At 39.4% G+C, this 26340-nt stretch overlaps 1 protein-coding gene across 3 annotated transcripts in view; it reads right to left on the reverse strand.

The window, feature by feature from the left end:
- The window catches only part of LOC141092477 (probable cation-transporting ATPase 13A5), a 510776-nt gene that overhangs the window by 386128 nt on the left and 98308 nt on the right, over positions 1-26340 (reverse strand). For 2 of the 3 annotated variants that reach the window (XM_073578645.1, XM_073578642.1), the window contains exons 7-8: positions 23257-23391; positions 23068-23140 (exon numbers count right to left, since the gene is read on the reverse strand). In XM_073578645.1, coding sequence (XP_073434746.1) covers positions 23068-23140; positions 23257-23391 — 208 coding nt within the window. The remainder of the gene's footprint in view (positions 1-23067; positions 23141-23256; positions 23392-26340) is intronic. The other variant, XM_073578644.1, reaches the window with a different exon arrangement.

A 26340-nucleotide genomic window follows, 5' to 3' on the forward strand; every position in this document is an offset into this window, starting at 1 on the left:
TCTGCGTATTTCCTCTGGGTTTGGGACATTCTGCGACCAGCCAATAGCAGGATAACCATAGACAGAGGTTTAGGAAGCAGTAGGAGCAGATGTACATGAACCAAAAGCAGAATATCAATATGCAGAATGACTGAATAACAGTAATATAATCAGCAGAAGAAGACTAAGCATGGTTTAAAGGGAGTGTATCCGTTCCTCCACGTGGTGCTCCTGGAAGCTCCCTGCAAAGCAAGGTGAGCTGAACGCGGACACATGTCAGTCAAAGGGCATATTGACACCACCACCAGCAGTTTTAATTTAATAATGTAAAATCACTAACCCTAACCCTATCTATCCCTAACCCTTACCCTAACCCTTACCCTACTAACCATAAATCCTAACCCTACCCCAACTAATCCTAACCCAAAGAAAAAACACCGCTGTTAAGAAGATGTTTTCCTGCTACTGCTTTCGCTCTGTGCATTTTTCTAGCGATTTTTTTTGCTCCTCTGCCTCTGCAAACTTCTTCCCCATTATCCTGAGGTGCTTCCCCTCCATTTTATCCATTATACAGTATAGCACTGTAGTGGTCATTTTGTAATTCCGATTTTTTTCTCCCATTGACTTGCATTGATATCGGAAATCGGAAATTCCGATATCCGATATTTTTTCAATATCGGAAATCGGAATTCCGATACGATATCGGGCAATATCGCTCATCCCTATTAGGGAACCAAACCAAAACTGTTTCAACACTTAGGGAACTATAAACAGTACTTGTTAAGATTACTATTAATAACAATATTACTATTTCTGTTTGAATGGAGAAAAACTCCCACTGATCACTTCTGTACAAAGTGTAGAGGGTGTACTAGGGTGCTCCAATTGCAATGAATAGGACCTTAGCTGCAGTATCTGTTAACTGCCAGTACAGTTTTCGTGTTCAACTCCCATGCACTATGCCAATAACCCTGGGCTTTATTGTGGTGATACAGTATCAGCCGGACATGAAACACAGTGATAAGGGGAGGCTGACATGACGATGGGAGGGAGTGACAAGAGGGCTGAATAGGAAGAGGGTGGGAGAAAGATGAGCCGACAGGTAGTAGTGTAGGGTTACAGGGGAAATGAGATAGGGGAGGTGGGATTAAGTAAGGACACAAAAGGACAGGGCAGGGGGGCGAGTGGCCCTCTTTGACTCCAGACCAGATGGAAGGGCAGCAAGTCCCACACACCCAAGAGGAGAAGAAACTACGGGTCACAGCGGCAAGTACCGGCGGCATTAACAAGTTCGACGATATATGTATATACATATGCTATTTTTGTTTAATAAAAAAAATTAAATAAATAAGTATTGGAAGTTACTTCTTAAGCCCAGGGGAAGGGCAATTCATTAGCCATGGTTCCCTGGAGGTTTCCCCCACAGGGGTTTTTCCTCTCCTGACGGCAGGTGTGAGAAGAGTTAATACTAAAATCAGAGCTTGAGTTTCACTTCTCCATTTCTCTGTAAGGTTTCGTTTCTCCGTTTTTGTTGTTGCAAGATAAATTTTTATAATTGGCATGGGCTGTCATGAAACCAGACTGTTTTCATCTGTATAAGATAAGGGAGGCGGGGGTGTAAAACTCTGAAGAATATGCCATTATACTACTTTCTACGCTAGTTAGGTATGGACATATATGTAGTTTTCTTTTTTCTTGCAATATTATTGGCTTACAAAGTGAAATGATTTTATTGGTACTTGAGAACCTTGCATAATTAAGCAAAAGATTATAAAAGATGTGACTAAAATAAAGGGGCTTAGTGATCTGCCTCGATCCTCCCGTACAGAGACCCCAGTCTCCGTGTGGTCATTTGAGTTGCTAGCAACACTGGAATAATTTGGAAATCACTGGCTCAACCGTGAAGGGTTAATTTAGCCCTCCCAAAATAGCTACCTCGACAGGTGGATGGCTCTTCGTGAGCAGTGGGGTTCTACCTGTGTTGCATTGATATTTTATGGCGTTGGTGGGTCCTCAAAGTTGGCTAAATTTAGGTTTGGGGGATTCCTTAAATACATTGATTCCCTTCATTGTATGGTGATGTGGTGGTGGTTTGGTGAGATTGGGTGATACCCGGCATTGGAACGTCGGATTCACATTAATTGTAGATTTGGGTGACACCTGGTGATGGAACGCCGGGGTCACATTATTAGGAGTTTGGGTGATACCCGGCAAAGGAACGGCGGGTTCACATGGATGCAAGAGAGTTGGGTGATACCAGGAGATGGAACGTCGGGATCACATTGGCAGGAGGGGCAACCTCATCCCTCGGTTTAATGGTGCTTCTGGGTCTCACGGCTATAAGTAAGGCTGGGAGGGAAGGGGCAATGCCATGGAAAGAAAAGCTACCAGACCTTTTTAGCTTCGAGGACCTCACCAAGTGTCTTTTAATTATCAAAATATCAATAAATTGACTGCTGTGGCTGTTTATACCCAAGAAATGGTTGTCGCTTGTCCTTGTTTGGCGAGGGGGAGGGGACCAGGTAGTTATTCATGAGGAATCGCCCTTAACAGTGTCATGCACCAAGTCACAAATAAATCCAAAGTAAAATACTAAATGGAGTTCATGATATCCCCAAGAAATGGTACGAGGCAACAAACTATTCAGGTGCCAAAAATAATGATCTGTTACTTCTGCTATCAAAACATCACGACATACTGTTGAAGAAATACACAAAAGTGTGGTGGGTGTTAAAAAGATTAAGTATATCTTCTTGGGTTGAACCATCAAATTAAATGCCAGAATGAATTTCATTATAAAAGCACAAAGCTATTTGCTATTCTTTTACTCTAGAAAGACTGTTGTTGCTGCAACGCTGCAAAAAAATGCAGTGAACTGATCAAATTGTCATATCTTCCACAAAATGTAGATTTATATTTAACCTCTTCCCGACATGGACGATCCATATACTGCTTTGTGGGAGCTGCGTTCCTGCAAACCGTGGTATAGGTTCGGCGCTGCAATCGCTCAGCTTCTCGCTGAGTGCTGCGACGATTGGGTGCAGATGTCAGCTCTGTGTGCTAGCATCGCGATGCAATTGCATTGTTCTGATGGTCTCCATGCAGACCCCCGGCCCCAAGATGGATGCGGGGTCCTTCAGGGTCCTGCAGGAAGGTGGCTTGTGACATGCCTCCTTCTCTGCCTGTCAGATGCTGATGTGACACTCTTCTGAGCAGAAGCATTGCAGAGTATCAGATCAGCAATCTGATACTATACAGTGATGTCCCATCCTGGGACAATGTAAAAAAAAAGTAAATAAAAAAATTATTAAGAAGTGTAAAAATAATTTTTTAAAATCCCCAAATAAATTACATAAAAATAAACATAAAAAATAAATACTAAAAGTACACATATTTGGTATTGCCTCGTCCGTAACGACCCGCTCTATAAAACTGTCCCACTAGTTAACCACTTCAGTGAACACCTTAAAAACAACAATGCTTTATCATCATACCGCTGAATAAAAAGTGCAGCTACAGCCACAAAATTTGGCACAGTCACACGTCTGGACCCCGAGAGCGTCCTAAGCTATGTTGTGAGGCGAAATTTTAACCCCGCACGTTCCAATTCACCAAACAATTTTGCCCCTATCTACATACTGGGGGGAAAAGTGTGTGCGCGTCAAGCCCCGCCCCTCATTATGATGTCACAATGCCCCTATTTGCATACTGGGGAAGCAGTGTGTGCGTGTCAAGCCCCGCCCTTCATTATGATGTCACAATGGTTGCCATGGCGACTCTGATGTCATCAAAGGTTGCAAGCCCCGCCGCCGCTCATTATGATGTCATAATGGTTGACTATGGATTGGAGGATGTGTGTGAGTATATGGGCACCGGACTATGGGATGGAGGATATGTATGATGGGTATATGGGAACGGGACTATGGGATGGAGGATGTGTGATGGGTATATTTTTGCACTGGACTATGGGATGGAGGATATGTATGACAGGTATATGGGCACGGGACTATGGGATGGCAGATATGTATATGGTCATGGGACTATGGGATGGAGGATGTGTGATGGGTATATGGTCACTGGACTATAGGATGGAGGATATGTATGACGGGTATATGGGCATGGGACTATGGGTTGGAGGATTTGTATGATGGGTATATGGGCATGGGACTATGGGTTGGACGATATGTATGATGGGCATATAGGCACGGGACTATGGGATGGAGGATATGTATGATGGGTATATGGGCATGGGACTATGGGATGAAGAATATATATGATGGGTATATGGGCATGGGACTATGGGATGGAGGATGTGTATGATGGGTATATGGGCATGGGCCTATTGGATGGTGGATATGTATGATGGGTATATGGGCATGGGACTATGGGATGGAGGATAATTATAATTTGTTATAACTAACCACAGTTAGTTACTATGCCCGGGCAGCGCCGGGCTCTTCAGCTATCTTCAATAAAGCTCTATCAGCCAAAAAATAAAAAAGTTATAGCTCTCAGAATAAAGCGATGCAAAAATAATTCTTTTTTCAATAAAATAGTTTTTATTGTATAAAAGCACCAAAATATAAAAAATATAAATGGGGTATCATCATAATTATACTGACCCGAAGAATAAAACTGCTTTATCAATTTAACACATGCGGAACGCAATTAAAAAGATAAAAAAAAATTCCTGAATTGCTGGTTTTAGTTCATTCTGCCTCCCAAAATTCACCTATCAAAAAATGTCATTTGCCTCAAAAATGGTACCAATAATAGCAACAGCTTGTACCGGAATAAACAAGCCATAACATGACTCTGTCGACAAAAATATGGAAAAGTTTTAGCTCTCAATAAATGGCGTCTTTTAGTGTGTGACAGCTGCCAAACATAAAAACCCGATATAAATCTGGTATTTGCACTGACCCAAAGAATAAAGTCCCTTAATTACTTGTACAGCACGAGGGAAGGCAAAAAAAATAAAGTCAATTCTTCATCCACTTTTGATTTTTTCATTCTGTCTCCCAAAGATCACAGTAAGGCTCAGCACACATTTATCCTGCATACTGCTCTGAGCGCTTACACCGGGGTTTCTCATGTAAATCTCTGAAATATGTGATTCAGACAGAGCCTCTGGCAGAAGACTCTCTAAAATGAGGCAGATGGATGCCATAGGATCTGTGATCCGGAGGTGTCCATCTTTTTAGGATGGCATAAAGGTGCAGTCGGCCACAGTTTTGTGCACTTCGGAAAAGAAGGAAAACGCTGAACAAAGGCCAATATTCAGAATTGAGAGTCCTCAGTGGTTGATACCTTTTAATGGCTAACTGAAAAGATGGTAACACATTGCAAGCTTTCGAGACTACTCAGGTCTCTTCATCAGGCATTGACTAATGCAAAATCTGAAGAGTCACATATTTATGCACAACACAGCACAGAAAAAATGCAATAGATAAGAGAAGTGACGTGAAGCAGAACTATCATTATGGGAGAGGGAAAAACATAAATATTGGACCACTTCATAGATAAGGAGTCTGGATGTTTTATTGTCCTCTGATTGGGGTCTCCTCATGTGTTGTGATGCCCCCACAACATCTTAGGAGCAAATTCCTTACTTGATGTAAAAAGACATAAATCCATGCAACACATTCATTCCAGCATTAAGAGTGTCAAAGGTCATCATGAGCTTGTACTCACAGACTCTTCTGCCTCTCTGAGATGTGAAGTTCCTTTTTTTCAATACCAGTAATTTCATATCCATGGTGTTGTGATCAGGCATACAAAAATGTTTTGCCACAGGTAGATCCATTCGTTTTTCTCTTATTGTGTGGCAATGAGAATTCATCCTTGTTCTCAGTTTTTGCCCGGTCTCCTCCACATACAGACCCCCAGTTGGACATTTAGTACAAATAATTAAGTACACCACATTAGATGTGATGCAGCTGAAAGTACCTGGGATCTTGTAGTCCTGATGTGAATTGGGGATCTTTATCTTGTCCGTGGTTATTATTAATGGACAGGTTTTACATTTTTTCTGGTTGCAAGGAAAGGTTCCTGCAGCTGTTGAAGAGGACAGGGAGCTTCTGACAATGATGCTTCTTAGATTTGGGGGCTGCCTAAAGCACAGCAGTGGGAGGTCTGGAAAAATGGATTGTAATCGGGCATCTTTTTGTAGTAAAGGTTGTAATTTCCGTGAAGCTCCCCTTAGCACTTCCAGATTTGGGTTGTAGGTGACTACTAGAGGCACCCGGTTATTCTCTTCCTTAGCTTTGTAATTGTTAGGAGTGGCGGAAGACACTAAAAAAAAAAAATAATTTTACCGGGGTCCACGGTGCAGTGGATGGTAAAACCGCTGCTGAGGGAGGCAGAGCACTAATATGCACAGGGTTTTAACTCACCCAGGTGCAATAAGGCAAGCTCTGTTAAGAGACAGGGTTGCAGGGAGAAACAATACAAAAATAGTATTGCTGAGCCTGTTTAACAGCACAGGATCTCAGCGGAACACGTGCGGTAGCCGGAAACCGGAGGAGTTAAGTATAATCACTACAACCGATCTGACTTACCGTGTACACGTGTGCTCGGCGTCGCAACTGCGCACGCCTGGACAGGCTGCAACCGCAAGTATCGCAAGCGCGATGCAGGACGCTAAGCTGCTGGAAGATGGAGCTTGTGCGCGCTGGCGCTAGCGCAGGTACTGACTGAATTCCACTCACTCACACGGGTGTATTATCAGAGGGAAGGGGTTTCTTAATGAGTCAGTCACCAGTCCAAGCATCCGTCACCATACACACAGCAGCAGTATAAAAATACTAGCGCATGGCATAACGGCCATGTGCACTGACTCCTGAACTCCAATGGGAGCTCGTCCCGTGGCATGCTCAGAAGCTGGAAAAGAGGAGCCTCTGGAGACAAATGTGAGAATCTGGATTCCCGCATAGGCATCATAGAACCCAGATTCCTAACAGTAATGTAGCAGGTGATTCCTTGACATTCTGGTGGCTCTTGTAATTTGGTTTTCAATTGTTCTTGGATGGTAGCCCTGATTCAAAAAGGTCTTTTTGAGGGGACCAAGGTGTTCATCTCTATCCTTGGGGTTGGAATGTATACGATTGTATCTGATGGCTTGGCTATAGATAATAGAGTTCTTTATGTGTTTTGGATGGAGACTGTCCCATTTAAGGTAAGTTGGATGGTCGATTGGCTTCTGATACAGGGATGTCTCTATTTCATTGTTTTTTAGCTTAATGATGGTATCCAAAAAGTTAATCTCAGTGCTGGAGTAGTTGAGTGTTAAGTTGATGGTGGGATGAAATTGATTAAACTGCTCGTGGAATGTCTTTAGCTGTTGCTCATACTCCGTCCAGATAATTAAAATATCATCAATGAAGCAGTAGTAGGCCAGAGGCCTGATGGGACATGAGGACAAAAAGTCACTTTCAAGCTTGACCATGAAAAGATTTGCACATTGTGGAGCCATTTTACTTCCCATAGCTGTGTGTTGTGAGTTCATTTTCCCCTTCGTCACTGAGGTCTGGTGAACTCCCTATTCTGGTAAAGGAAGGTAATGAGCCTGATTATCAGGCACCTGAGTCTAATGATGATGACTGGCTGAGTGGAGTCACGGACTGGATATAAGGCTGCCGACACCCTTCTGCCCTGCGGGTGATTTCTCTGTGGACTTCTAGGAAACCAGTCTGATTCCTGCTCCTCTAAAGCTAAGTTTTCTGCTTTGCCTTTTAGCATTTGTGTTTTGTTTTTGTTTGCCTTGCTTTTCTGGATTCTGCCATTCCCTGCTGGGGTGAGCTGATTCTTCTTTTGCCTGTTGCTCTGTCTTCAGAATATTTCTGAGTACTGACATAGTCTTTTTGAAGCCTAGCGTCTTCAGGGCCTTTTTCACTGTCAGTCTGTTGGCTCTTATTTTCATAGGGTTTTTCACAGATTGCAGACAGCAGCCTTCCTGTCCTTTCCTATCTAGTTAGCGTGGGCCCCGTCTTTGCTCAGTCTATCTTTCTGTCTGTGTTGTGTTCTTTCTTCTTGCTTCACCGTCATTATATGTGGGGGGCTGCCTTTTGCTTTGGGGTCTGCTCTGGGGCAGTTTAGATTTCCCTTTCTGTCTTTAGGTATTTAATTCTCTGGCTGTGATCGAGGGGTCTAGGGCATCGTAGGAACCCCCCACGGCTACTGCTAGTTGTGTTGATAGGTTCAGGGGTCTGCAATCCGATAGCTGCCAACCTCTCTGGTTTTCTGGACTTAGCTAGCATTTCTGTTTTTGCCTCCTACGGTGACTCAATCATAACAGAATCACCCGCCATACCGCAGATCCTAGGATACTCAATAGCAGGAAAGAATTGTGTTTAAAAAAAAAAAAAAAATGAGTGTGTATATTCTTTCCTCTATATCTCTGAGGCCGTAGGGGGAATTTTTTTTCTCTCAATGGAGATAATGCAATTGTCTGATCGTGTGGAGCAGCTCGCTGCGGATGTGCGGGGAATTTCCGCCTACCTTGCTCATTCGCATGCTGTTGAACCAAAGATCCCTACACCTGATGTATTTTTTGGGGATCGATCTAAATTTTTGAGTTTCAAAAATAATTGTAAATTATTTTTTGCCTTGAAGCCTAACTCGTCAGGGAGCTCCGCGCAGCAGGTTAAAATTGTCATCTCTTTGCTGCGTGGCGATCCCCAGGATTGGGAGTTTTCTTTGAAACCAGATGATCCTATTCTGACTAATGTGAACGCATTCTTTCAAGCCTTGGGGTTGTTGTATGATGAACCTAATGCTATTGATCAGGCTGAAAAGACCCTGCTGGCATTGAACCAGGGTCGAGATTCTGCAGAGTTGTACTGTCAAAAGTTCCGAAAGTGGGCGGTCCTTACTACCTGGAATGATAATGCCTTGGCTGCTCTCTTTCGGAAGGGTTTGTCAGAAGCCGTAAAAGATACTATGGTGGGATTTCCTGTTCCCTCTGGTCTGGACGATTCTATGTCATTAGCCATTCAGGTTGATCGGCGTTTACGTGAACGCAGGATTGCACGAGAGGTGTTGCCACCAGTAGAACAGACGTCTGAACCTATGCAATGTGATAGAGTTTTGTCTAAGGCGCAACGTCAGGAGTTCAGAAGGCGTAATAAGCTGTGTTTTTTCTGTGGAGATGCCTCGCATATTATTTCTGTTTGTCCTAAATGAAAGAAACGCTTTGCACACACGTTTTCTGTTGGTGGTGTTCAACCTAAGTTTCTTCTGGCAATTACTCTGATCTGCTCCCTGTCCACATTTTCCGCCAAGGCTTTTGTGGATTCGGGAGCAGCGCTAAACCTAATGGACTTGGATTTTGCTAAACGTTGTGGATTTCCTATGACACCTCTGCAGACGCCTATCCCTTTGAGGGGGATTGATGCTACTCCTTTGGCGAAAAATAAACCTCAGTTTTGGACCCAGGTGGTCATGCGGGTCGCCCCAGACCATCAAGAAAATTGCAGATTTTTGGTGTTACATGGTCTGCATGATGCCGTTGTTCTGGGGTTTCCCTGGTTGCAAATTCATAATCCAGTCTTGGATTGGAAATCTGTGTCTGTGGTGAGTTGGGGTTGTCAGTGTCCCTGTAGTGAGGCTTCGGTTTTTTCCACCTCTCCTCAGTCGCATGATGTTCCTGACTATTTGGCGGACTTTTATGATGTATTTAGTGAGAATGAGTCTGCGTCCTTGCCTCCTCACAGGAGTTATGACTGTGCAATTGAACTGAGCCCGGGGTGTAAATTTCCCAAGGGTCGGCTCTTCAATTTATCTATACCCGAGCACGAGGCTATGCGGTCCTATATTAAGGAGGCGTTGGAGAAGGGTCATATTAGACCATCCTCTTCACCCTTAGGTGCAGGTTTTTTTTTTGTGGCCAAAAAGGATGGTTCTTTAAGGCCTTGTATTGATTATCGTGCCCTCAACAAGATTACTATTAAATATCAGTATCCGTTACCCCTGATTTCGGATCTATTCTCTACAGTTAGAGGTGCTTGCTGGTTTACCAAGCTTGACCTCAGGGGGGCGTATAATCTTATCCGCATTAAGCAGGGGGATGAATGGAAGATGGCGTTTAATACTCCGGAGGGACATTTTGAGTACCTGGTGATGCCTTTTGGGCTCACTAATGCCCCTTCTGTCTTCCAGTGCTTCATGAACGATATTTTCCGAGACTTTGTCGATAAATTTTTGATTATCTATCTGGATGATATTTTGATCTTCTCCAAGGATTGGGATTCTCATGTAGAACATATTCGGGCTGTGTTCCAGATCTTGAGGGAGAATTCCCTGTATGTCAAAGGATCGAAATGCCTTTTTGGAGTACAGATTTCGGAATAAATTCTTGGACTTTTGTGCGCTACCAGATAAAATCACTAATCCAGTGTTTAGGAGAAAGATTAATCCATTTATTTCCCAACGCGTTTCGAAATGTATACCATTTCTTCTTCAGGGGATGACATATATGATCAGACAGAACTGTCACAGATTATATAGAACAGAAGTTCAAAAAAAGATTCAAAAAACGGCGCCAAAAGGTCACATGTCATCTGGTACAAATGTCAGAGTTCAAAGTGTCATAGTTAAATTAATATATTAGTTAATTTAAAATCATTAAAAACATATTACTTTTATTATTCCATAGATAAAAGAAAGAAGAAAGGAATGGGAAGATAAAAAAGAAGGGAAGACCCGTGCAAAAACGAACTCCTGACATCAGGAGATAAAAAAATAGGCACAGTGGTTGTCTCAGACCACTACACCAGGATCGATTATACCTAACACGAAAAGAAGAAGAAAAAGGCTCCAAAAAAAAGGGGAAAATGTATTTTTATATATATAAACGAATTTTAATTAAAAATGATTTTTTTGACAATAAAATTCTCACTTTTTATTAAAAATGTATGTAAAAAATGTATATGAATAATATAAAAATATATAATATAAAAAATATATATGAGAAATATATAATATGATAAAAATCAGTACGATTAGTGCCAAATCACCTGAGAGGGGGGGAATAATTATATTCATAAGTCCTTGGAGTGTTCGTAACAAAATGAACAGTTACTAATTATAGAGAGCTCTCGCAGCGTTCAAAAAACAGGATCGCCTCCTGTGCTGTCTCAGAACAAAGATCAATCAGTATGATCGATCACAAGGGGGAGACCTCAAACTCATCTGTGAATCCTCACGGTGTTTTATAGGGAAAACAACAGAGACACCGACTATGGAGAAATCATGCAGCGGTGAAGGAAGAAACCAGGATCGCTCACCGCGATGTCCCAGTACAAAGGGCGGAATTGGAAAGAAGAAGAAAAAGAGACTGTATGCCGCCAATATAGAAAAAGTGGCATTATTTTCTTACAACATTATAATATATAATTAAATAAAAGAGATATGTACATTAAATGGGACATATGACATTACAGAAAAAAATCGCATATGAAAAAACATTACAGAAATAAAAAGTCGCATATAAAAAAGGGGTTAATCATACAAGATATTTCAAGAATCATTAGGATTAATATATGGTTGCATAATTAAAAATTAATAAAAGAGAAATTCATTAAATTTATCAAATTTTAGAGAAAGACCTCTGTAATTTCGTTTAATCCATAAGGCTTGAGTGTATTTAGCCTGTAGATCCAAAACACTTCTTTTCTATTCAATTGCCCTATTCTGTCAGGATTATCAGCAGGAATATGTTCAATTGGACTGATTTTTAGTCCACTCGGATCCTTATTATGTTTAATGGTAAAATGTCTTGACAGACCATGTTGTAAGAAACCCCTCTTAATATTGTATCTATGTGAATTAACCCTTAGATGCAGGGGTTGGGTTGTTCTTCCAACGTATTGTTTTTTACATCCACATTCAATTAGATATATTACAAAATCCGTAGTGCAATTCAAATAGTTTTTTATAGGAAAGATTTCATTAGTGATAGATGATTTTATAGTTTTTTCCTTATGTGTAATAATCTTACAGCAGAGACAATTTTTCTTGCCACACTTAGAAATCCCTTTTAAAGAGGCATGAATAGGGAATGCAGATATAGTTTTTTGTCGACTAGGGGCCACCAATCCCTTAATGGTTGGTGCCCTTCTAAAGGTTATTCCTGGATTACTAGGTAAAAATTTTTGTAGAATAGGATCGCTTAAAAGTATATACCAGTTATCACATAAAATTTTGCGTATTCTCGTATGTTCAGCACAATATTGAGTGATAAAATTAGTCATAAATTTTTTATTATCTCGTTTGACTATTTTATCTCCATTAATAAGAGTGTCTTGTGATATGTTGACACACCTATTATAGGCGCTATTAATTAGATTATTGGGGTATTTTTTATCCACGAACCTATTTTTTAGAATATCAGCTTGGTCCTTAAAATCTTCAAAGTTAGAACAATTTTTTCTGATTCTCCTGAACTGATTCTCTGGGATATTTCTTAGCCATTTACCATAATGTCCACTATTAAAAGGAATATAACTATTAATGTCCACATTTTTAAAAAAGGTTTTTGTTAAAATAGCGTTGTCCCTAATAAAAATGGTTATATCTAAAAAATTGATACTATTCTGATCATAAACTGCGGAAAATGATAAACCCCAGTTATTATTATTAATATCATGAATAAAATTATTAACATTATTGTCAGAATTGTCCCAAATGAAGAAAAGGTCATCAATGAATCTCTTGTACATGATTAGATTATTACACCACTTGGTATTAAAAATATAAAATTCTTCGAACACCCCCATAAAGATATTTGCATACGTTGGTGCGACCTTTGAGCCCATCGCAGTCCCGAGCTTCCGATGGTATAAATATCCATCAAATGTAAAATAATTATTCCTCAGAATGAAATCCATACCTTTTAATAAAAACTTTTTTTGTTCTTTGGACAACCTACTATCTTTAATTAAAATTTTATTAAAACAGGCTAAACCCAAATTGTGTGGTATATTTGAATATAATGAAGACACATCCATAGTGAGTAATAAATAGCCAGATTTCCATTGAATTTGCTGTAAAGATTGAATAAGATGAGTGGAATCTCTAATGTAGCTATTTAGGAGCGGAACATTGGTAACCATAATTCTATCAATGTAATGGGATAGGTTACTCGTTAGTGAACCTATACCTGAAATAATCGGTCTTCCTGGGGGGTTTAATAAATCCTTATGAATTTTTGGTAAATGATAGAAAAAAGGAATCCGTGGGTTTTGAACAGTAAGAAATTTTAGTTCCTTTTTATTAAAGATGTTCATATTCTTACCCTCCTGAATTAATATGTCATATTTTACTTTTATTTCTGGAATGATGTCTAGTGAATTTTTACTATAATATTTTTCATCAGATAATATTCTCATTGCTTCATTACAGTAGTCAGATCTATTCTGAATAACTATCCCTCCTCCTTTATCTGCTGACCGCACTATAATATCAGTGTTAGTCTTTAGTGTTTGTAATGCTAATTTTTCACCTCTACTTAAATTATTTCTATAATGATAATTGTCCTTTGTAGAGGTAATTTCCTTGAATTTCTTTTGTACAACATCATTAAACACATTAAGGAAATGGCCCTTATTTTCAATAGGGTAAAAATTAGACTTAACAGGTACATCTAAATGAAATCCATATTCAGTGGAATCATTATTTGAGGAAACACATTCTTTAAAGTTGTCCTCATCTTTAGAACTTGACGACTGATTTAACTCTTTCAATAGAAAATGTCGTTTTAATGTTAATTTCCTGACAAATACTTGTAAATCCAGGAAAAGATCAAAGTCATCTAACTTTGAAGATTTTAAGGACCAAGCTGATATTCTAAAAAATAGGTTCGTGGATAAAAAATACCCCAATAATCTAATTAATAGCGCCTATAATAGGTGTGTCAACATATCACAAGACACTCTTATTAATGGAGATAAAAGTCAAACGAGATAATAAAAAATTTATGACTAATTTTATCACTCAATATTGTGCTGAACATACGAGAATACGCAAAATTTTATGTGATAACTGGTATATACTTTTAAGCGATCCTATTCTACAAAAATTTTTACCTAGTAATCCAGGAATAACCTTTAGAAGGGCACCAACCATTAAGGGATTGGTGGCCCCTAGTCGACAAAAAACTATATCTGCATTCCCTATTCATGCCTCTTTAAAAGGGATTTATAAGTGTGGCAAGAAAAATTGTCTCTGCTGTAAGATTATTACACATAAGGAAAAAACTATAAAATCATCTATCACTAATGAAATCTTTCCTATAAAAAACTATTTGAATTGCACTACGGATTTTGTAATATATCTAATTGAATGTGGATGTAAAAAACAATACGTTGGAAGAACAACCCAACCCCTGCATCTAAGGGTTAATTCACATAGATACAATATTAAGAGGGGTTTCTTACAACATGGTCTGTCAAGACATTTTACCATTAAACATAATAAGGATCCGAGTGGACTAAAAATCAGTCCAATTGAACATATTCCTGCTGATAATCCTGACAGAATAGGGCAATTGAATAGAAAAGAAGTGTTTTGGATCTACAGGCTAAATACACTCAAGCCTTATGGATTAAACAAAATTACAGAGGTCTTTCTCTAAAATTTGATAAATTTAATGAATTTCTCTTTTATTAATTTTTAATTATGCAACCATATATTAATCTTAATGATTCTTGTAATATCTTGTATGATTAACCCCTTTTTTATATGCGACTTTTTATTTCTGTAATGTTTTTTCATATGCGATTTTTTTCTGTAATGTCATATGTCCCATTTAATGTACATATCTCTTTTATTTAATTATATATTATAATGTTGTAAGAAAATAATGCCACTTTTTCTATATTGGCGGCATACAGTCTCTTTTTCTTCTTCTTTCCAATTCCTCCCTTTGTACTGGGACATCGCGGTGAGCGATCCTGGTTTCTTCCTTCACCGCTGCATGATTTCTCCATAGTCGGTGTCTCTGTTCTTTTCCCTATAAAACACCGTGAGGATTCACAGATGAGTTTGAGGTCTCCCTCTTGTGATCGATCATACTGATTGATCTTTGTTCTGAGACAGCACAGGAGGCGATCCTGTTTTTTAAACGCTGCGAGAGCTCTCTATAATTAGTAACTGTTCATTTCGTTACGAACACTCCAAGGACTTATGAATATAATTATTCCCCCCCTCTCAGGTGATTTGGCACTAATCGTACTGATTTTTATCATATTATATATTTCTCATATATATTTTTTATATTATATATTTTTATATTATTCATATACATTTTTTACATACATTTTTAATAAAAAGTGAGAATTTTATTGTCAAAAAAATCATTTTTAATTAAAATTCGTTTATATATATAAAAATACATTTTCCCCTTTTTTTTGGAGCCTTTTTCTTCTTCTTTTCGTGTTAGGTATAATCGATCCTGGTGTAGTGGTCTGAGACAACCACTGTGCCTATTTTTTTATCTCCTGATGTCAGGAGTTCGTTTTTGCACGGGTCTTCCCTTCTTTTTTATCTTCCCATTCCTTTCTTCTTTCTTTTATCTATGGAATAATAAAAGTAATATGTTTTTAATGATTTTAAATTAACTAATATATTAATTTAACTATGACACTTTGAACTCTGACATTTGTACCAGATGACATGTGACCTTTTGGCGCCGTTTTTTGAATCTTTTTTTGAACTTCTGTTCTATATAATCTGTGACAGTTCTGTCTGATCATATATGTCATCCCCTGAAGAAGAAATGGTATACATTTCGAAACGCGTTGGGAAATAAATGGATTAATCTTTCTCCTAAACATTGGATTAGTGATTTTATCTGGTAGCGCACAAAAGTCCAAGAATTTATTCCGAAATCTGATGTTGAAGCGGTCGCAGAGTTGACCTTTGGATGTGCAGCAAGCAGATTACTGATCCTACATGCTTTAATCTCTCCTAAAAAGGGTGAGTAAATTCTAATTTATTTTTTCTGCAATAACCCGGATAAGACCCTATTGCGCTTTTCTTGTTCCTTTAGCTATATTGTTTTTGGAGTACAGAGGATTTCATTTTTGGGATTTATTTTGTCTCCATTAACTATTGAAATGGACCCGGCCAAGGTACAGGCCATTTATGATTGGGTTCAGCCCACTTCTTTGAAGGCCCTCCAGAAGTTTTTGGGTTTTGCTAATTTTTATCGGAAATTTATAGCAAAATTTTCTAGTATTGCCAAGCCATTGACTGATCTGACTAAGAAGGGTGCTGATGTGTTGAATTGGTCTCCGGAGGCTGTTGCTTCCTTTCAGGAGCTGAAGCGAAGATTTACCTCCGCCCCGGTTTTGCGGCAACCTGATGTCTCACTCCCGTTCCAGGTAGAGGTTGATGCTTCTGAGATTGGTGCAGGAGCTGTTTTGTCCCAAAAGGATCCTGTAACATCTAAGATGAATCCCTGTGCTTTCTTTTCCTGAAAGTTCTCTCCATCTGAACGTAACTATGATGTGGGGAATCGGGAACTGTTGGCCATGAAATCGGCATTTGAGGAGTGGAGACATTGGTTTGAGGGAGCTAAACATCAAGTTGTGGTCCTCACTGACCACAAGAATTTGATTTACCTAGAGTCGGCTAAACGCTTGAACCCTAGACAGGCTAGGTGGGCCTTGTTTTTTACACGTTTTGATTTTGTGGTCTCTTTTCTTCCTGGAACTAAGAATGTCAAGGCAGACACCCTCTCTAGGAGCTTCTTTGCTGATTCTCCTGTGGTGACCAAGCCTGCTACCATCTTAGGCGAAGGGATAGTTCTTTCTGCCATCTCGCCTGATTTGAGACTTGCTCTGCAAGAGTTCCAGGAGGACAAACCTGAGCGTTGTCCCAGTGGAAAGTTGTATGTTCCTGACCAGTGGAAGAAGAGAGTGATGTCTGAAGTTCATTGCTCTGCATTGGCTGGTCATCCAGGTATTTTTGGTACTAGAGATCTGGTGAGTCGCTCTTTTTGGTGGCCCACCTTGTCTCATGATGTCAGGAATTTTGTGCAGTCCTGTGGGACTTGCTCCCGGTCTAAATCTTGTTCTCGCTTTAGTGGGTTGTTGATGCCTTTGCCGGTCCCCAGGAGGCCATGGACCCATATTTCAATGGATTTCATCTCTGATATGCCGGTCTCTCAAAGAATGACTGTTATTTGGGTGATTTGTGATAGGTTCTCTAAGATGGTTCATCTTGTACCACTCCCTAAGTTGCCGTCTTCTTCTGAGTTGGTGCCCCTGTTTTTGCAACAGGTGGTTCGCTTGCACGGGATTCCTGAGAACATTGTATCTGACAGAGGAGTTCAGTTTGTGTCTAGATTTTGGAGGACTTTCTGTTCCAAGCTGGGAATTCAGTTGTCCTTCTCCTCTGCTTTTCACCCTCAGACCAATGGGCAGACAGAGAGAACAAACCAGACCTTGGAGTCGTATTTGAGATGTTTTATTTCCGCTGATCAGGATGATTGGGTTTCATTTTTGCCCTTGGCCGAATTTGCTTTAAATAATAGAGCTAGTTCTGCCACTTTGATGTCACCTTTTTTTTGTAACTTTGGGTTTCATCCTCGATTTTCTTCAGGGCAGGTGGAGCCTTCTGCCTGCCCAGGTGTTGACACTGTGGTGGAGAGAATGCACCAAATCTGGGACCAAGTGGTGGATAAGTTATCTCTCTCCCAGGAAAAGGCCCAGCGGTTTTCCAATCGACATAGGACCATTGGTCCCCAGTTTAAGTTTGGTGATATGGTGTGGTTATCATCAAAAAATATTGCTATGAAGGTGGCTTCTCCTAAGTTTAGGCCTAGATTTATTGGACCTTACAAGATTTTGGAGATTATTAATCCGGTCTCTTTTCGTTTGGCTCTCCCTGTCACATTTAAAATCCATAATGTGTTCCATAAGTCCTTGTTGAAGAGGTTTGTTGAACCAGTTGTTCCTGGGGTGGCACCTCCGGACCCTGTATTGGTTGAAGGTAACATGGAATATGAGGTAGAGAAAATACTGGATTCCCGTCTGGCTAGACGAAGACTCCAGTATTTGGTTAAGTGGAAGGGTTATGGTCAGGAGGATAATTCCTGGGTCTCTGCCTTTGATATTCATGCCAAAAGATTGGTGCGTGCCTTTCATCAGGCTCACCCTGATCGCCCTGGTGGCGTGATTGAGGGTTCGGTGACCCCTCCTCAAGGGGGAGGTACTGTTGTGAGTTCATTTTCCCCTTCGTCACTGAGGTCTGGTGAACTCCCTATTCTGGTAAAGGAAGGTAATGAGCCTGATTATCAGGCACCTGAGTCTAATGATGATGACTGGCTGAGTGGAGTCACAGACTGGATATAAGGTTGCCGACTTCCTTCTGCCCTGCGGGTGATTTCTCTGTGAACTTCTAGGAAACCAGTCTGATTCCTGCTCCTCTAAAGCTAAGTTTTCTGCTTTGCCTTTTAGCATTTGTATTTTGTTTTTGTTTGCCTTGCTTTTCTGGATTCTGCCATTCCCTGCTGGGGTGAGCTGATTCTTCTTTTGCCTGTTGCTCTGTCTTCAGAATATTTCTGAGTACTGACATAGTCTTTTTGAAGCCTAGCATCTTCAGGGCCTTTTTCACTGTCAGTCTGTTGGCTCTTATTTTCATAGGGTTTTTCACGGATTGCAGACAGCAGCCTTCCTGTCCTTTCCTATCTAGTTAGCTTGGGCCCCGTCTTTGCTCAGTCTATCTTTCTGTCTGTGTTGTGTTCTTTCTTCTTGCTTCACCGTCATTATATGTGGGGGGCTGCCTTTTGCTTTGGGGTCTGCTCTGGGGCAGTTTAGATTTCCCTTTCTGTCTTTAGGCTATTTAATTCTCTGGCTGTGATCGAGGGGTCTAGGGCATCGTAGGAACCCCCCACGGCTATTGCTAGTTGTGTTGATAGGTTCAGGGGTCTGCAATCCGATAGCTGCCAACCTCTCTGGTTTTCTGGACTTAGCTAGCATTTCTGTTTTTGCCTCCTACGGTGACTCAATCATAACAGCTGTGCCAGTCTCCTGTAGATAGATCTTATTGTCAAGTTCAAACTCCACTGGGGGTCTGTATGTGGGGTATACCGGGCAAAAACTGAGAACAAGAATGAATTCTCATCGTCACACAATAAGAGAAAAAATAATGGATCTGCCTGTGGCAAAACATTTTTATGTATTTTTACATCAATTAAGGAATTTGCTCCTAAGACCTTGTGGGAGCATCACAACACATTAGGAGACCATCTTTTCAGTTAGCCATTAAAAGTTATCAACCACTGAGGACTCTCAAATCTCAATATTGTTCTATTCACTGGCTAACACGGTACAAAGATATACATCTTTCCTGGAACAAAGGCCAGACAGAGTCCAGAGTAACTCTGCTGACTGATTATAGTGAATGGATTGCTTGGGGTTTCAGCTGAATCCTGACACTCAGAGATTTTGATGGAAACCACAAAGTAAGTGCTCACCGTAGCATGCCTGATAAATGGGATCCCAAATGTTACGTAAAATGTTCCCAATAAAAGCTTCAACTCAATCCACAAAAAAGCAAGTCCCACTCAGGTCTGTCATCTGTTAATGGAAATATATAGGGCTTCCATTTTATTGGTAGTAAAAAGGCTCTGGAAAAGCCAAATGGCCCTCACCCTCCAAAAGAAATGTAGAATATTCTGCGCTCTCAAATCCCCCCTCCCTTTTCAGACCCAGTGTGTCTAAAAACATGCCCACATGTTTGGTATTTCTGTAGTCATGAGAGCCGCCTAATTAACTGGTGCATGTCTCCAAATGCATGACTGGGTATAACATAGTGGTACAAAAAGGGTTAACCAGCTCACCTGTCTTGGCTGGTGGTGCATAGGAAGCACGGACACCTACACGACCCACGTGCAAACATCAAAAAAAGAGGATTCCAGCTTCCATATAAAATAAAAGTTTATTCAAGCATAAAATTGAAGCTCCAGACAAAACGCATCAGTGCAGAGTAAGAGGCAGAAGCAATGCGTTTCAAACAGACCGCTGTTCTTTTTCCAAGCTGCCAACAGATCAACATCTTGCAGTATATATAGCACCATTGACTAAATGCCCTTCCCACACACATGGCACAATGCGCTTAATGAAATTAAAGATATGTCGCAAATTATCGTTAAAAAAGCAGACAAGGGTGGACTGACAGTGGTAATGGATATGGAGGTTTATGTACAACAAGTAAAATTCAAATCTCTGAAAGACAGTAGAGTCTGGAAGTATAAACTTATGACAACCTTTGACACACTTAGTGCAGGAATGAATGTGTCACATGGATTTATATCTTTTTACATCAATTAAGGAATTTGCTCTTCAGACCTTGTGGGGGCATCACAACACAGAACCAGACCCCAATCAGAGGACAATAAAACTTTCACTCCTACGAACTGTTTCAATATTTATGGACACAACTGTTTATCACTCTCCCATAATAACAGTTCTGTGCTGTGTTGTGTATAAATATGTGATTCTTCAGATTTTGTATTAGTCTATATGCCTGAAGAAGAGACCTGAGTAGTCACAAAAGCTTGCAATTTGTTACCATCTTTTCAGTTAGCCATTAAAAGTTATCAACCTCTGAGGACTCTCAATTCCAAATATTTTTCTATCTACTGGCTAACACGGTACAAAAATATATATCTTTCATACATCGTACTGGTCACTACAATAGCAGTTTCCAATTTTCAGTCAGGAACATCCATTACTGCTTGTTTCAGGAAAAGACCCATGGAGTTAAAATCGTCGGTACAACTGTAGATAAATTCCCAAAGGGGTATAATTTCCAAAATGGGGTCACTTGAGGGGCAATTTTGCTTTTCTAACACTTGGGGCTCTGTGTATGGAGTTTGCAAACTATTCTAGGAAAATCTGCACTTCAGGAGGCAAATAGCGCTCCGTCCCTTCAGAGTCTCTCTGTATGGCTAAGCAGTACTGTACAGCCACATAAGAGGTATTTCTACATTCAGCAGAAATTATGGAACCAATGTTGGTACCATTTTTACCATTTTCCCAGTATGAAAATGTAAAATTTGGGGCTAACACACAATTTTGGTGGTAAAAATGTAAATTATTTTTTCTTCTCTGCCCAATGGTAAAAAATTCTGTGACACACCTGTGGTGTCAAGATGATCACTGCACCCCTAGATGAATTCATTGAGAGACTTTGCTTGTAAAATGGGGTCACTTATGGGGGGTTCTGCTGTTCTGGCACCTCAGGGGCTCTACCAATGTGACATGGCACCCTCAAATAAGTGCAGAAAAATCTTCATTGTAAAATGGCGCTACTTCCATTCTGAGCTTTGCACTGTGCCTCAAAAGTAGTTTTCAACCACATATGGGGTATGGGTGAACTCAGGAGGAATTGAAAAACAAATTTTGGGGTCCGTTTTCTCCTGATACCCTTGAGAAAATACCAAATTTGGACCAAAAAAAGATTTTTGCAGGAAATAATGTCTTTATTTTAACGTCTTAACGTTATAAAGTTCTGTGAAGCGCCTGTGGCTTCAAGGTGCTCAATACACATCTAGCTAAGTTCCCTAAGGGGTCTAGTTTCCAAAATGGTGTCACTTGATGGGGTTTTTCACTGTTTAGGCACATCAGAGGCTCTGCAAACATGACATGGCATCCTCTAATCATGCCAGCAAATTTTACATTAAAAAAATGAAATGGCACTCCTTCCCTTCCAAGCCCTGCACTGTGATCAAACAGTAGATTTCCCCATATATGGGGTAACAGCAAGGAGAAATTTTTAACAACAAATTGTATGGTCCATTTTTTCCTGCTAGCCTTGAGAAAGTAAACAAAAATAGGTCTAATGGAAATTTTTTGTGAAAGAAAAGTAAATGTTTAATTTTTCCTTCCACTTTACAAAAATTCTTGTGCAACACTGAAGAGTTAATAAACTTCATTAATGTGGTTTTGATAATCTTGAGGGGTGCATTTTTAGAGTGGTGTTATTTTTGGGTATTTTCTGTCATATAGGCCCATCAAAATCACTTCAAATCTGAGGTGGTCCCTAAATAGATAGTTTTGCAAATTTGGTTGTAAAAATGAGAAATCGCTGGTCAACTTTTAACCCTTATAACTTTCTAACAAAAAAATATGTTTCAAAATTTGTGCTGATGTAAAGTAGACATATGGGGAAATGTTAATTATTAACTATTTTGTGTGATATTCTTCTCTAACTTAAGGACATAAAAATTAAAAGTTTGAAAATTTCTACATTTCAAAATTTTTGCCAAATTTCCATTATTTTCACAAATAAACCCAAGTCATATCAAAGAAATTTTACCGCTATCATGAAGCACAATATGTCTTGAGAAAACTTTCTCAGAGTCAGTGGGATCCATTGAAGCGTTCCAGAGTTATGACCTCATAAAGTGATCAGAATTGTAAAAATTGGACTGGTCAGGAAGGTAAAAACAGGCTTCTGGGTGAAGGGGCTAAAACAAATCAAAATTGCAAAAATAAAACCTAAAAAGCAATAGCAGATTTTTTTTTTTTTTTTTGCAATTTCACAGCACTTGGAAATTTTTTACAGTTCTCTGGAACATTGAATGGTAGAATGAACAAGGCCAACCCACAAAAACAAGCCTTCATATGTCTATATTGACAGAAAACAAAACAAAATATGGCTCTGGGAAACAGTGGAGAATAAAACAAAAACACAGAGTCATTAAGAGGATGAGTAATTATTAAGTGAACAATCATTCAGCTTCCAGCCAGCTCCCTCCATTCCTTAATACATAAGAATGCTCGCCTTGGCCAATCGCCCCTGCTTTCTCTATGAGTGAGCCACTGTCAGAGTCTTCAGGCAGTGGCTTTTGTTTTAGGAGGAACAAAAGGATCAATCCCTGAAGTTCAGCAAGTCAGATCATTCTCTCTCCCAACATCATCTGTCCAGGGATGAGTCTGTAGGCCACATACACATTATACTGTCAGCTGTTCTTGACAACATTGGAGGGTTCATTCTTGACTCTGTGTATTTGAGACTTAAATGCTTTTCAATTAATTTAGGAATCGAAAAGACATAAAAGAGATAAATAACACCTACCTCCGTTTCTTTGAAGAACAGAAACCATAACATTGTTGTGGGATTCCACCATGCGATGCAGTTTAACAGATTGCTGAAACAAACAATAAAGTACAAACCAAGAATATAATTGACATTTTATAGTTCATTGCTTCAGTATATCTTATTACATCATTTTATAAAAAGAAAGTGATACAAAAAAACGCTTACCATTCTCAACATATAAATTGTTGCAAGAACAGAAAAAATAGTCAGTAGTAAAATAGCCATTGAATATTCAATATAACCCATTGCAAACCATGTACTTAGTGAGTAAATTTCAAAACAGTAAAATGGGTTTAAAATCTGTAAAAAGAAAGAAATAGAAAATAATACTGCAGGACATTCACATTTCTAAATTAAAATTGGCATCTCTACACCTTACTTTATTTAATATAGCAGGTATAACATGAATTTACTGTGTGTATTACTATTTTTTACTATGATTGCAAATATGTAAAATATCACTTCAGAATTCTGTTAGATCATGCTAAGGCCTCTTTCAGACATCACTGTTTAAAAACATACATGAAAAAATGAACCGTGTCAGCGTTTTCAATCCAAGAGTTATCAGTGTTTTGGTATTATATAACATATAATCAAGTCAACAAAACTGATTGTCATTTATATGTATAAGCAGTGTTTCTCTTTGCTTGAAAAAAGCCCCATGGCGGAAGAGAATTGTTACATTACACAGGTCTGCAAAAAAAATTTTTTCAAGAGCTGTTTTGGTTATTCCACATAATCTTTATGTTTTTGAGTGCACTGAATCCGAAAATGACCTCCGTTTTGTCATAGGACATCACGCTTTCTGACAATTTAAGTAACTATGTTAAATAAGACAATGCCTCAAAATAAATGAAAATAGACTCATAAAATTAATTTTTTATTACAAACGTTTCATGAAAATCATTTTTTTAACTGCAATGATCTCACTTATACACACTAAAATCAATTCTTCTTCCCTGTGAGGCTTCTCTTGGTCCATTTACGCTTGTGAGTAGCATCTGTAATGTCTCTCTGAAGCGTCCAACAGTAGTCTGCCATCATTGTAATGCTCCATCTTCCCTAGTATCTTCTTTCCATCTCTTTAATGTCCTGGTGGAATCGTTCACCTTGCTCTTCACTCACCGCTCCCAAATTTTCAGGAAAGTTGTCAAGGTGGGAATGGAGGAAATGCACTTTCAAACTCATCAGGCAACCTAAATCTTGAAATGCTTTCAGCATTCGTCCGACGATTTTTTTGTAGTCAGGGTCTTTGTTATTGCCTAAAAATTTCTCTACGACCTCTTTAAATGCAATCCACCCTTCTTTTTGAGGATGCGTGATGGTATTGATAAACTCTTGATCAGCTATAAGCCTTCTAATGTCTGGTCTGACGAACACACCTTCCTTCAATTTTGCCTCTGAGAGGCCTGGAAACTTGGTGACCAAGTATTTGAAGCATTCTCCATCTTTTGGAAGTGATTTTACGAATTGCTTCATCAATCCCAATTTGATGTGCAGAGGTGGTAGAAGAACTTTATGGGGAGGAACCAAAGTTTCTCGGAGGACATTTTTTTCACCAACTGTGAGCACCCTCGGCTGCCAATTCTTCTTGGTCAAGTGATTTTGTCGGTCTCGATTGTCCCATAGACACAGAAAACAAGGGTATTTGGTATACCCAGCTTGTTGCCCGAGCAGCATGCACAAGACTATCAAATCCCCGCACACTTGCCAACCGTGGTCTTCAGATTTAAGTTTACGAAGAGCCAATTCCAAGTTCTCGTAGGTTTCCTTGAGGTGTATGGAATGACCTACAGGGATGGAAGCATAAAAACCGCCGTTGTGGAGTAATACTGCTTTGAGACTTCTTTTTGAAGAATCTATAAAAAGACACCATTGCACTGAATCATATTGGATTTTGAATTGACCCATCAAACCTTCGACATTGATGCAATAAACCAACTTATCTTCCTGGGCAAAGTAAGGAGCGAACTCGTCTTCACGATGTCTGAACCATGAAAAAGACACTCCTGGCAATAATAAATTCTTGCATTTGAGCCTTGATCTGAGTAACTCAGCGGCATCTTTGGGAAGATTCAAGTCTCTTACCAAATCATTCATCTCCTCCTGGGAAAACAATTTTCGTCTTGTATCATCTTCAAAGTCAGAACTTGATTCATCATCTGGTTCAGGTATGACTCCACCTTCATCAGAGCTAATTATCTCTTCCAAGGTAGCAGAGGCCTTGGGTACTGGTATATCTGTGCCATGGGGGATGGGACGAATTGCTGAGTGAATATTGGGGTATGAAATGGAATGCTTCCATTTTGAATTATACCTTTCACATCGCATGAACAAAAGTAGCAATCGTCACTATGGTTCTTTTGCTCGCGCCATACCATAGGAATCCCATATTGGAAAGCTTTTTTCTTACCCTTGAACCAATTTCTGAGGTCCTCAACCTCAACACACCGCTTGCACACTTTATGAGGCGCCCAAGCTTTATTTTAATCTCCAAGCTTTAGTCCGAAATATGCGAAGTATACTTTTTTCACAAAGTCTGTAACATTCAGCTGTTGCTTCAACACTGTATATTCACCACAAATGTAACAGAAACTGTCAGGTGAATTAATACACTTCCGCTGAGCCATAATGCTAATTTTGGGAAACACGGTTGAATATGACGAGCTAACACGAACTGAGATTAAAAAGTGTGAACAGGCGAGAACCAAGATAAAACAATTGAAACAAGCCCGGGCATGTCAGAGCCCGCTCGTTCAGCTTGCAACATGTTGATGCTGGTTTCATTAGCTCAATCTGCAAGTTCTTTTCTTTGAAAGTTATATTTTTTTGGCATTGTATATCTTCAATGCATTGATGTGAATTAATTAATAGTAATTTTGAATTTCAAAACCCTAAGATTAAAAAAAAACAAAAATTGAGAAACATTTACTAAATTTGAAGAGAATTTTGCATTTTGTGGCAAATCCTGACGTCCAGGATTTTTTTCAATATTTTTTTCATTTTCAGCACACCAAAATACATGGAAATTAGATGAAAATAACCAAACAGCTTTTTAATCGCAGACCTGTGTTATCTTGTTCATTTTCATTGTTTGGTTATTAATATAATTATAATATATTGGAATTAATATAGTCTTTCCTTTTTGAGAAGAAACAAACATTGAAAACCAATTATAACTCAATAGAAAAGTAAGGCTCAGACTGTAACTCAAAGGGCTTAAAATGGAGGGTCCCATGACTAGGATGC

The sequence above is a fragment of the Dendrobates tinctorius genome, unplaced genomic scaffold (assembly GCF_039654945.1).
Source record: "Dendrobates tinctorius isolate UK_male_01 unplaced genomic scaffold, ASM3965494v1 ptg000060l, whole genome shotgun sequence".
In the NCBI taxonomy this organism is placed as follows: domain Eukaryota; kingdom Metazoa; phylum Chordata; class Amphibia; order Anura; family Dendrobatidae; genus Dendrobates; species Dendrobates tinctorius.